This window comes from Trypanosoma brucei, chromosome 2, assembly GCF_000210295.1.
Source record: "Trypanosoma brucei gambiense DAL972 chromosome 2, complete sequence".
Classification (NCBI taxonomy): Eukaryota; Euglenozoa; class Kinetoplastea; order Trypanosomatida; family Trypanosomatidae; genus Trypanosoma; species Trypanosoma brucei.
Genome location: NC_026735.1, coordinates 565057 through 576644, shown reverse-complemented (window position 1 = coordinate 576644; position 11588 = coordinate 565057). Strand labels below are relative to the sequence as shown.

At 47.4% G+C, this 11588-nt stretch overlaps 4 protein-coding genes across 4 annotated transcripts; all 4 read left to right on the top strand.

Annotated features, from left to right (window-relative positions):
* Window positions 1–2201, top strand: TbgDal_II2780 (hypothetical protein, conserved; the record flags this gene model as incomplete). The annotated part of the gene is given in 2 exon segments (XM_011773536.1): window positions 1–1768; window positions 1768–2201. Coding segments are annotated over 2 exon segments (2202 nt in total).
* A 1794-nt stretch (window positions 2202–3995) lies between these two features.
* TbgDal_II2770 (hypothetical protein, conserved) lies at window positions 3996–4976 on the top strand (the record flags this gene model as incomplete). The annotated part of the gene is made up of 1 exon (XM_011773535.1): window positions 3996–4976. The coding sequence occupies one exon, from the start codon at window positions 3996–3998 to the stop codon at window positions 4974–4976; it is 981 nt and encodes a 326-aa protein (XP_011771837.1).
* A 552-nt stretch (window positions 4977–5528) lies between these two features.
* TbgDal_II2760 (ribosomal protein L11, putative) lies at window positions 5529–6557 on the top strand (the record flags this gene model as incomplete). Its single annotated transcript, XM_011773534.1, has 1 exon — window positions 5529–6557. The coding sequence occupies one exon, from the start codon at window positions 5529–5531 to the stop codon at window positions 6555–6557; it is 1029 nt and encodes a 342-aa protein (XP_011771836.1).
* A 428-nt stretch (window positions 6558–6985) lies between these two features.
* On the top strand, window positions 6986–9262 carry TbgDal_II2750 (dolichyl-P-Man:Man7GlcNAc2-PP-dolichylalpha6-ma nn osyltransferase,putative; the record flags this gene model as incomplete). The annotated part of the gene is made up of 1 exon (XM_011773533.1): window positions 6986–9262. The coding sequence occupies one exon, from the start codon at window positions 6986–6988 to the stop codon at window positions 9260–9262; it is 2277 nt and encodes a 758-aa protein (XP_011771835.1).
* Window positions 9263–11588: the final 2326 nt, after the last annotated feature.

Here is an 11588-nt window from a genome sequence, read left to right as displayed (position 1 = left end):
ATGCAAGCGGAATCAGTACCTTTACTGGAGTACAGCCGTAGTTTGACCCTTGCAGCACGAGACGTAAGTAACGGACATCAGAGCGTGTTGGGTGTTGTTGCGGCAGCAGAAAGGCCTCATGGGTCGCCGCCGAAGAAGGGGATGAGGCGGGTTCGAGCCAGTACGGAAAGCACCGTAAAAGGATCGCAGGTGCCCACTAGCACAACTTGCGCCCTGAGCGAGTTGAGTGAACACACTAACAGCATGGCAAAGTTGTCCGCAGGGCTGTCGGGTGAAGGGAGCAGTGATAGCTACAAGGGGAGTAGTGAGTGCGGCACGGATGGGGACAGTGATGATATGGAACGGAGGCAAGGCCATTTTAACAGTGGTCGGAATTCATATCCTTCACTTAGCCTTTCACAAACGGGGGCCCAACGTATGGATCAATCTCTCCTCGCTCTTGCTGAGGAAAGCGAATCACTGAAGCAAACGACTGTAAGTGTGTACGGAAAGTACGGTCACTTGTCTGGGGCACTTCGTGGAATTCAGATGTGTAATGCTTTCACACCACGAAAAATGGTGTTGCAAATGCTCCTCGCACAGAGACTACCAGAGTTCCTTCTTTTGGCACCCAACGTCAATGCCGAGGCTTACGAATTTCCCGCAGGATCAATTCGCAACCCACTTCTTTGGAAAGATGGTCGTCTTTTGGGGTGTGGCTGGGTGCGTGCTCCTGATGGTAGGGTGAGTTTGACGCTATTGCTAGCAACAAATTTCGAAGAACTTAGCCTGATCCATGAGCAACGGGACTTTTCACTCCCTCAAATCCATCGCATTATAAATAGCAACAACAACAACCAGAATGGTGATGATTCTCCTCAGAGTCAATCAAGAAAGAAGGAGTTGCTGAGTGGCCGTGTCGTTGTACAGTTGCAATCTTCGCTGTTTGTGGAGGTGGTCGAACCAACTTCTCACCCCATTTTTGCTGACAGGAACCAACATGTTGTACGTGTAGTTGTTCGAGCGTGCATGTGCGATGTTGACATTTCGGCAACGGCGACGTCAACCTTGGACCCTGTGCCCATGGTTCCCCTTTTAGACAAGGAGTTGATTCTCGTTCAACGAAGACTTGACGACTTGAATGAGGTGGAAATTCTTTTAGATGTCCGCTCTGCTCGAATGCGGTGGTCATCTCAACCACTACTCGTGCACATATTTGAACGTCCACGGGGGTTGGGCGCCGTTGAGCCATTCAGAAATGTAGGTTGCATACGCGTGACACCCACGAATCAGTGCTCCCTTGTTCAACCTGAGCAAAACTACGGTTCTTTGGTGCGGTATCAACAACACCACCATTGCCATCAGCCGGGGTTGCATCAAGTGCCGACCGATGGGCCTGTGGTACGTTTGCCATCTGCACTACTTCAGTTGCGGTGTGCCTGCCCCATCGATCAGACCGAGGAACCTTGCGGCTGGCCGCTCATCATGAACGAATTTCAACAACGTGGTGCAACTCTGATCGAACCGCTTTGTGGAGTGTGGACAACACTCAACCACACACAGCGTGTTGCCGTAAGAGTTCCGCGCAACGATCACTTGCGCTGCGCTGTGGACACCATCTCTACCCACCTCTACAGAGAGGAGCGTGCCATGCATCAGGAGCAGCGAGAGAGCAGCCAGTCCCAATTGAAAGAACAGATTCGGCGAGCCAAGGAAGAGTTGGCGGAGGCCCAAGAGGAGGAGAAGGAAGGGATAGAGATTCTTCAACAGGAAATCGCTGCTCTTCAGAAAATATGGTGCGCCGCCGGGGTAAAGAACTCGCGAATCTGAAGAGACAGGAGGATGCCTTGCAACAGAAAGTTAACGAACTGAGAGACAGGGTGTCAGAGCGACAGGACGCAGTAAGCGACGCGGAGGAGGAGCTGGTGCTGGTGTGCCGCCGTAGCGCAGCTCGTTCAAGGCGGTTAAAGATGTTGCGACGGGAGTATTCCCGCTTGCGGGACCTCACAGATTCCTCAAAATACCCCCGCGTGGAGGTAGCGCTTATAGCGGACGGTTATTCAACGTTCGTGTCATCCGACGTCACGAGGTTGGACGTTGTCGATGATGCGTGCACCGTGTTTGTTGGCGAGGTGCCGTTGGTGAGGGGGTTTTGTGGACGCGCGGTGCTGCTTGTGGATGGACTGGAGGCTGTGCAATGGGATGTACGCCCCGGGAGGTAACACAATGGATGAACGGACTTGGGAGAGCTGGTGTTGACAGATGAACAGATCGAAGAAGCGAGGTTGGGACTGAGTGGTGGTGTGCATTTACAACTCTGTCTCCTGGTGCTTGGAGAGAGTTTAGTTTACGCTAGCTGGGAGCTTTTTTTCGCAAGGCCACAGCGACTTGTATGCAATATGACAGGCTGCGATAGTGATGTGAATACGTGCGCGCTTGGAGACTTTGCGGGGAGACAAAGCGTATGCCCGTTATCGGTTGTCCTCGGGTTGGAGATTGTGTGGTTTGTTGGGACATGCGCGAGGTACCCAAGAAGACAATGAAGGGAAGGGAGGGAGTAAACTTGCCGCACCTCCACCTGCACGATGTTTTAAATTCAATGGGGGTTCCGCTGTGCGCCGGTACGCAGCTGGAGGCGGACCATCGTTTCTTTATGCTTCAAGTTCTTTTTTTATAGCAGAAAAAAAACCACCCTATTGGCACGCTGAGTACAACTGAGCTGGTGATGCTTTCCCACTCCGCTTCCGTGTCTATGCTGTTTGTTGTAGTATTTGTTCGGATAGATCGGCGTCGCCGGTTACTTCTCATACTAGATGGCCGTATCCTGATCAGGCACACCTACGGACGTCACTTGAAGAAGGTCGCAACAAATGTAAGTCGGTTTTCACTCGCTTCTTACCGCGCGTTGATGTACGCAGCACTTCCGCCCCTCAACCAACGTGGATAATGAATAGGCGAGGATTTGGTTTTCATCACTCTCGAATGCTCCGGGTGACCTCGCACAGTAGGGTTGTACCAAACAAGAGTTGAATAATGTATATTCTTTCTGCTTTAGTTTCTCCACTATTGTATCAAATACGACGTGTACCTGTGCCTCACTAACCAATTTGTTGGGATATGTGATATGGCTGCTCTCTTCCATTATTATTTGTGTTATCCTTTTTCATGTTTCTTGTTTATTATCCTCGAGTGTATGTGTGATTATTTGATATTTTATGTAACTCCTTTTTCTATTGTCACTGTTGCATTTCCCCTTTACTCACACGCTCTTCCCTCTTTCCCGCATATGTGTGTATTTGATAAAGTCATAAGGAAACAACACTGACAATGAGCATGGACACCCGTATGGTGAGTTTTGGTTTTACGCGTGCTGCTCTCCTGTGCGGTATTTTATTATTGCTAACTGCCGTGTGTCCGCTGCATGTGACTGCTGCTGATGATGATGATGGACGTGTGATTGTTAATGTGAAGGGGTATTTCTCCATGCCTAATACTGTTTGTATATATATGTTGTAATGTTGAATTGCGTGGCTGCATAAATGTTTGTCACTCTTTCATTGTACTATGATACGTTTGAATGGTATGTATGATCATTTTTTTGCTCTGTATTTTACTTTATTGGTATGACCATGAGGATGACACCGTAGTGGGGAGTGCTTTCAGCTCGTTATTTGGCATGGTTATATGATTTGTTGGTGCCGTGGGCAACCACATAATCTGTGTTTTTGAATTGTTTGACAACCCAACGAAGTTTGCGCTATATTTTTTCTATCCTTTCATTGTTTTTTGTTTCGCTTAATTGTTGCGTAGCGGACATGTTATATGTTTATATTTATTCGAGCGTATTAGAGGTTGGTGTTTTGCTATTTTATTATTGGTGTAATATCTTCTTTTTCATACTTGTTGTATCTGTGACTGTCATTACTTCCCGGGAATGTGTTTATGTTTTTCTTCTCTATTTCGTATCTGTCCTTTCTTACGGGTGAGTAATTAGTGTTTCGTATCTTTCGTCCACGATGAAGGGTGGTGGGGGCATTGTTTGTTTTTCACAGGAGTGCCTGTACTTTCCTTCTCCTCTGACGGATGCCAGTATTGAGAATATTATCGAGTTAAGTAGTCTACTTGTACGTACTGAGGACCCTTGTGAGAATGTTGTGGCGTTCAAAGTTCTCAGTGCTGTACGCAATCGCTATGGTGTTCAACCATCTGTTGGACTGATATTTGCTGGTGAATGTGTGAGGGTGAAGTTTATGCTTGACATCCGTAGGCTCCGTCGTCTCGCAGCGAGGCGTGGTGGCATGGAGGAAGGAGCTGTGGAGTTGCCAGACGCTGGCACAAGGGATGAGGTGTTCGTGGATATATGTGTGGTGCCGAGGGAAGTTATGGCACCGTATGAGTCTGTGAGTGGTTTCTTTGGAGGTGACTGTAGAAGCAAGGGCCCTAGCGGTCCGGACGTCGCTGCTGCATTTTGGAAGCAACGTGGACGTGTGCAGGCGAGGGAGCGGAATGCTGTTCGGTGTGCACTTCGCTGTATTTATGGGGAGTTGGGTGTTCCGGATAGCCTTGTGATGAAGCGAAGTCATGGAAAGGTGGAAGGACTTGTGGAAGGCTGTGAGACTGCGGCTGTGGAGAAAGCTCCGGCAGCACAGCCACAGTTAGGTTCAGCTGTAAGGAATGCTGGAGGAGAGGTGTCTCCACCTTCGACAGCGTTGAGGAGCCGTCATTCCCCAAAGGGTGCTGGGGATCAGACTGCTGCTTCGGCTTCTCCATTGGTTTATTCTCCTGTTAACTGTGCTTCAGGTACTGTTCCTAGCGGTCGGTGCAGTAATGGGTATGAAGCAGCTGTCGGCGAGGCAAGCAGAATGACGAATGTTATTGCACCTGATTCTGGGAGGGAGATGTACTCACTATTGAGTGTGTTCCTTCTGTACAAGGTGCCGTTTCCTGTTTGTTGTGTCCTGTTATTCTTGTCGTTTTTGTGTGGTATAATTGAGTAGGATGCTATTATAGCTTGTTGGGATGTGCACTCTCCCCTTGGCCATGCACTGAGTAATGCATTGCTTAGGATGTGATCGATGCGGGTGCTGAACATTTGATTCATTTATGGAGTGAGTGTGTGCGTTAATGTGGCGCGACGCGGTTGCGGTAGGAACTGTCGTATGCCGCGTGTTGGAATGTGAATCATCGTGAGGAGTTTTTTCTCCTTGTTTGTCTGTACGTCTCTCTCTCTCTCTCTCTCTTTCTGTGTGCGTGTGTGTGTGTGTGTGGTCTCAGTATTATTCCTTCCCTTTCCTTTACATTTTGTTGTATTTGTGTTTCTGAAGCTTCTCTTCACTATACGGTAATTGTGCTGTTTCACCATTTCCTTTGCTTGCTGCACGGGCTCTACTTACTGCCTACATGCATACACATGTTTCCTGTATACCGTCTCGCCCATTTCTTTGGATGCTTGCTGTTACTATCTCTTCCCTCTTCTCTTCTGGTACGCAACTGTATATAAGGACTTACAACTAGTAATTGTGTGTAAGCCATTTAGTGACAGTTGACTGATGCTCCGCGCGTGTGGCGTCCTTCAACTAAGGGCACGGCCCAAGACGGTGTGTGTAGAACCTGGTTCAAACCGACTGCCTGAAGCTTTGGTGGTTGAGAAGGCGAGGGATATATTTGGGCGACCTGAATTTCCTGGGAAGCGTGTATTGCACAACTGGCGTTTCTTTATTAAGGCTGGGAAGGCGGCGACGGGTCCTCCCGTGGGACAAGAGTTTTCGAAACTTGGGCTGAAGGCGATGGATTTTGCGAAGGTGTTCAATGACCGGACGAAGCCACACTTCAAGGAAGATGTCGAGCTGATTGTTCGCATCCAAGTGTACTTTGACAAATCGTATCTTTTTACAATTGAACCGCCACCTACTGCGTGGTTCATTCTGCGTGCACTTCGGAAGAAGCGGCGGGAGACGGGACCTGTGCCGCTGCGAGGGCACTACTGTGCTCTGATGACATTGGAGATGGCATACGAAATAGCGAAAATGAAACCGTTGTGTTGGGGACGTCCAGAGTACCCGTTACTGGAGACCCGTGTACGACGCGTTGTTGGGCAAGCCAGGCGGATGGGTGTTTGTTTCATTGGCGTAGATACACCTTACAGTTCCCCCGTGAAAGATATGACTGAGCAGCAGTACACGGAGGAATGCGAAAGGTACAGGGGTATACACATGGAACAATATACTACGTTGAGGCAGCGTGAACTTGAAGAGGCACCACTGATTGAGCGGTTGCACCGGCCCAATATGTCACCACTGACGGATGAACAGATTGAGGAGGGTTTGCGTGACCCCTGTTTACTGGATACCCTGTGGAGAGCGAGCCACCCACTGAGCCCTTATCATCGTGATTTGAGGGAGCGGGAACTTGCTCGACGTTACTTGAATGCACGAGGTTGGGTGAAGGACATGACGCCAGAGGAGATGCGTATTGTTTTTATGAATTACCGACTCCCTGAAGGTGAGAAGCGGAAGCAGATGGACGTGGCTGCAATGAGTGGGGAGGTGTACTGGACGCGTGATGGGGCGCAGCTGTGACCGGTGTTGTGGATATACAGTAATTGTTTTTCCTGTTGTTTTGTTTTGCAGCTATATCGTAATGTTGCGGGTTCCGTAGTGTGCTATGTCCTGTCGTGGTGATGTATTTGGTAACGCTCTGTCGATTACATCACTGTTGATAGTGTGAGCCTTGGCGCAGCGTGTGCCACGTTTGCCAGTATGAGCATTGCGCTGCAACTGGTTGGCGTGGCATACAGTTACCTTATCGATTGTCTTGGTAGTTTTGTGTTTTTGATGTGCTTTGTTATTCGTTTACGGGTTGGTGTGTGCACCGCAAGCTCGTTGTCAACCTTATTTTTGTGCTGTATTTGAATGCTTGTGACGTGTAATGTATATTCTCTGTGAGTGAGTGCAGTTTTTAAATTTCTATTTTTTTTCTTTTCCTTTTCACGTAGTCTTATCTGTAAATGACTGTTTTATCGTTTTTTAGTTTTTTATTTTTGTTGGCTTGTGTCATTTCTGTTGAAATAGTTTGCCCTTATACGAAAGTGGAGGAGAGCTTCGGTATGCAGGCGATGCATGATTTTTTGCTTTGTGGTAAAAGAGCATGTTTTGACCATTTAAGCTCGCCTGGGGTGGTTCCTCGAACGTTTACTGGTCCTTGGTTTGTTGCGTCGTTGGCGATGTTGCCGTTTCTCTGTGATGTGAATTATGTCGTAAGGTTCCTATTGGAACCATTGAAGTATGTTGTTGCGGGAGATGTTGCATGGTTGGTTCGACTGGTGGAGGATGTTGGTCTTGTGGGTTCTTCTGAGGAGTTGTTTGCGTTGTTTCCAATGCTTGCTTCTAACATGTGTCGGGTGACCTTGGGCGTCGTCACCTGCTGTGCTCTCGGTTATGTTGGTTGTGGTATTGACAGTGCTGCGAAATGGGAAAAATTCAAGAGCACATCTTCACGTGTTGCCGCAGCCAGGTGCCCTGTCAGTATGCGGCATGCTTCGAGTGTGTTTTACTTGTTGTGCCTGTCGCAATTTCATTTGGTATTTTATGCAACGCGGCCGTTGCCCAACACGTACGGACTTATAATGTGTACTCTAGCATGTGGTGCTACTTGCCGTGGCAAATACTATTGGGCAATTGCACTGCTCAGCGCTACCTCAGCGTTGTTTCGATGTGATGTTCTGGTCTTGCTGGCACCTTACTCTTTATTCTTGTTGTTGAGAGGTGACATCACGTTGCTGCGTGGCGTCGCGGTGGGCATCTGTTCGGTGGCTGCTGTCGTTATCTTCAGTATTGGGATGGATAGCTACTTGTGGGGGAGGTTGGTGTGGCCGGAAGCCGTGGTTCTCCTGTTTAACACCGCAGAGAATCAATCGTGGAGGTGGGGAAGGCTGCCCGTATATTGGTACGTGCTGGTGGCACTGCCGCGCAGCTTGCTCTTTCTGTATCCATTGTGGCTTACTTTAGTGTGCATGGCGTGGGGGAACATATATTTTGCATTGCATAGGTTGTCGGGCGCGGGCAGAAGAGAAGGAACAACTAGTGAAGAACCGTCACCTGCTGCAGCCCACTGTGCGCTTTGGGTGTCTCTGGACACCAGCGAGCGGTATGCTGACTTATTGGTACCGTCAAGTCTCTTCATCGTATTGTACAGTTTGCTTCCCCACAAGGAAGTTCGGTTTTTGATGATTGTGTTTCCCTGGTTGCTGGTGCCCCTAGCGGCGGCTGGTACACGCCTATGGGACGAGTGTTTCGCGCGGCCACTGTCATCTTGCACATTGGAGGTGACAAAAGGAAAGGGAATTGTACAGGGGCGTGCTACGCCAGTAAAGTGGAGGAATGAGGGTGCAAACCTGCGCAGCAGAGGAGATGGGAAGGGTGGTTTTAATGTCAGGCCGAGGTGGTTTCTTGCTTGCTTAACCCGGCGCTCTGTCATCGCATCTTTGATAGTCCTCTTGTACACTATGCAGCTCGCGACCGTTTTGCTTTCTGTGTACTTGAGCGCTGATAATTACCCGGGGTCCGAGGCTCTACGACGTCTTCACCACGCTGTAGAAAAAGATGTTAGGAACTCGTCCTCGTGTCTAAGTCGGCGCCTAACCACAAGAACGAACAGGAGCAACTCTATTTCTGTCTTCATTGACGCCTATGCAGCAATGACTGGAATCAGCCGCTTCCAGAAGGTGCATAAAATACCGAGGCGGAACCCCACAAATAGCACATTTGCAACCGCTGGCGCTTCACAGCAGGTGTCGGATCGCTTTGTTAAACTTTTGACATTTCCTTTCCGCGCGCTAATGAGTGTCGGACGATCAATAGTTGTTGGCGACACTGGGCCTCATGATGAAGAATTGTTTGGGACGGGCAATGTGCCATCCCCCGCTGTTGTTAGTGGTGGCGATAGCAGCCGCACAGAGGTATCAGATGCCTTCAGTCTTTCGATATTGCTTCAGAGACGCGGGCTGGAGATGCAATACATTAAGGAAGAAATACGATTTGACGAAACTAATGACTTGTACAACTCTGAAGGCATAGATTACGTGATTTCGCGGTACTCGCAGCGGGAGCTTCACCGCAAGCACGGGGAGTACAATGAAATCGCAGTCGTGCATGAGTCCAATAGACTGCATATGCTCAAATTGCGGCTTATGCAGTTGTTTTGGTTGCGGAAACGACATGAGGTTGCGGACCAGGCGGACCCGGAGGGAAAACCTTTCCTTATTGCCCTTGGTCCACGTTGTTGAGGCACGTGTCCTTACCTGCTTTCAGAGCTGCGCGTGCACTTAGCACGTGCGCCACTTGTCTTTGGCGAATAAATATATGCCGATTAATAAATATATTTTGTAAAATTGTTTATATTGTTGCCCGCTCTCTAATTTAACACACGTTGGAAAATTTTTGTCTTCTGTGTTTCATTTCGTGTTGTCCCCTTTCTTTTTTATCCTTTCTCGACTTTACTGTCTTTTGTCTTCTATTTTTTTAAATTTTTGTGGAAAGGATGCCACTTTATGTGTCGGCACTTGATCTCTGTGGTACGTGTCCTCGCGTGTTTGTGTGCTCGAATCTGTGATGGCAAACAATTGCAGTGCTGTGAAGGTACCATAAGGAAATGAGGGAATGTATCTCCCTTATTTCCTGTTTTCATTCTTTAAATACTAGCGTTTTCCATCCCTCCATTTATTATTTGATGCCTCGCCGTTGCGAATAGGGCGGCTCATGAAGACTACTTTCCATACCTTATAAGTTTTTATTCTGATTCTAATACCGGCGCCTAATGCTTCCTACTGCCAATCTTCGGGAAAGTAGGAATGACCTGTGAGTGTCATGATATTCAGTGGCGGAGACTGACTGGTTTCCCCCTCTTTGCCGTTATGACTACTTTTTCTTTCCCCCCCTCGTGGGTTTCCAAACACTTTGAAGTTCCTTACTTCATTCATTAATTCGTTCACTTATTTATTTGTTTATTCATTTGCTTCATCCCTCCAATTATATTTTTGTTGGTGTTGCTTCCTTTGCTTTACATAAATTAGTGTGTTTGTGTATATACAATCTGAGGCAGTATCAGGCAAGCAATGAGGCAAGCAGGTGCGCGACGGGAGGTGTGTGTGTGTGTGTGTGTGGGAAGAGCGATCAAATAAATAAATATGTTAAATTTAAAGTGACGGAGAAACGAAACACACACACACACACACACACACAATAAATGGGTTTGTTTTTTATTTTTATTTTATTTTCATGTCTGAGGTGCAGGACACCTAATCAAATGGGAGCGTGGACACGAAAAGGTATGCATGTAAGGTGGGAGGAGAGGAAGTGGTGAGGAGTGTGATGGGGAACCATTGTTGATGGATAATTGAAAGGGTGAGGAGTCAGTTGAATAAAGAGAAAGAGAGGGGGAAGGCGTGGGTTTCTCTATCTCATTTCGCTTATGTGTTTTGCTATATTTCTTTTTTTTTTCTGTTTTTTTTTTTGACCTTACCTTTCCTTACCTTAGCCTTTCTTTTTCCCCTTCTCTTTCCATTCGTATGTTGTGGTTATGTGGGCTAGTTACCACTTGACTGTGTACTCTCAAACCTCCTTCACCCGCTGTAATTTCCTGGTTAGTGCGGGTGGGGGGACGAATGATGAAAAAAAAAAAATCATGCGCGTTTCTATTTTTTGTTGTATATATTTTTTGTTGTGGTGGTGGTAGGGGAGGTGGTGTCGTGTTGTCGTGGTGACGCGGGTTTGTTTGAGTTGGAAGGAGCAATGAGGGAGAGGCTTTAGTTTGCATATGTTGCGCTGTGACGTCGTGTCAGTTCGTGCGTATTTCGTGGTACTGTTTACAATGGTCGTGCACACGATGGTTGCTTTTTCTTTTGTAGTTGTTGTTTTTACTTGTACATATCCTGTGCACGTGAATTTATGTATGACTGAGTGGTTGGGTGAATGTTTGTGTGCGATATTTGGTGAGGTGTGCTGCGACCCAAACCATAAAGTTCACTCGCACGCAGCTGTATACGTATATGTATCAGATAAGAACAATGAGCAAATACGGCAACACAATACTCAATGAACTAAACTAATTTACTGAATGCGAATGAAAGGCATGAGGGGAGGGAAATGGCTCATGTTTGTATGGTGGTTTCGTGTAAGTGTGCTCGTTTCTACGCGATATGTGCTGATGTGAGGTTCCGAAGTGTGGGGAAATTTGAAGGACTCCCATGGATGCGTTAAAAATGAAACCGAACTCACGACTGACTGATTGACTGGAAGCTCCGTCATCACTGCTGCAACAATAACCACCGGGTATTATGATGTGTCTTTATGCTCCTTTCCTCATGCATGCGTATCAACACACTAACCCTTTCCAACAACAATATCGTAATTGTATGTATGTATATACATATATATATATATATACAAAACCGTATCGTAGTAGTTCTGATTTGGCGCAGAGCTAAGCTTAGAGGTGCGTTAGTCTGTCGGACATTATTACTGAAGGAACAACATTATTATCAATATTGTTGATTAGGCAACGGAGGAGGAGTCTCGAGACGACGACAAAAACAGAAAGGAAGAAGACGAAAG